Genomic DNA, 713 nt, shown 5'->3' with positions numbered 1-713 from the left:
GGGGCGGCCGCCTGCCTCTTCGTCTGCCTAACGGCCGAGCGCTTCGGGCGCCGCGCCATCCTCCTGCTCTGCACCGTCCTCACCGGCATCTCCTCCCTCCTGCTGCTGGCCCTCACCCAGTGTAAGGGTGGATGGGGGAACCACCCCCGCCCGCCCTGCGGTGGGATGTGGCCCCCGGCTGGGGGTGGGAACGGGATGCTTGGGGGGGTGTGTATGCAGGATTTGACCCCCGATGGTGCTTTCCCCCCCTCCCATCAGACCTGCTGGACCTCATTGTCCTGACCCTGTCTGTGGTGGGCATCACCGCCTCCCACGCCGTCACCATGCTCAGCATCTTCTTCGCCAGCGAGGTCCTCCCCACCGTGGTCAGGTAGGGGGGGAGCTGCCACCCTCCCTGTGCCACGCTGGGGAGGGGGGACACCCGGGCAGGGTCCCCCGGGTCCACTCTGAGCGCATTTCCCCTGCAGGGGTGCCGGGCTGGGCCTCGTCGTCCGCCCCTTTGAGAGTGGGCACTCCCCCCCCCGCCCGGCCCGGGGCCCCCCCCCCCCCCCCCCCCAGCCGTGGCTTCTTCCTGCACCACGTGGTGTTCGCCTCCTTCGCCATCCTCGCTGTCCTCAGCATCATGCTGCTGCCAGAGAGCCAGGGCCGCAGCCTGCCCCAGTCCCTGCAGGATGGTGAGAGCCAGCGCCGGCCCCCCCTCTTCCACCGGCCCC

At 71.1% G+C, this 713-nt stretch overlaps 1 protein-coding gene across 1 annotated transcript in view; it reads left to right on the top strand.

Annotated features, from left to right (window-relative positions):
* SLC22A31 (solute carrier family 22 member 31) overlaps positions 1-712 on the top strand; it is a gene marked incomplete at its 3' end in the record, with an annotated part of 2425 nt that extends 1713 nt beyond the window's left edge. The window contains 4 exon segments of the mRNA XM_019470405.1: positions 3-121; positions 259-370; positions 468-491; positions 493-712. Coding sequence (XP_019325950.1) covers positions 3-121; positions 259-370; positions 468-491; positions 493-712 — 475 coding nt within the window.
* Position 713: the final 1 nt, after the last annotated feature.

This window comes from Aptenodytes forsteri, unplaced genomic scaffold, assembly GCF_000699145.1.
Source record: "Aptenodytes forsteri isolate BGI_AS27 unplaced genomic scaffold, ASM69914v1 Scaffold271, whole genome shotgun sequence".
Taxonomy (NCBI): Eukaryota; Metazoa; Chordata; class Aves; order Sphenisciformes; family Spheniscidae; genus Aptenodytes; species Aptenodytes forsteri.
Note: the sequence above shows the minus strand (reverse complement) of the source record. Positions and strands in the feature narration are given on the sequence as shown.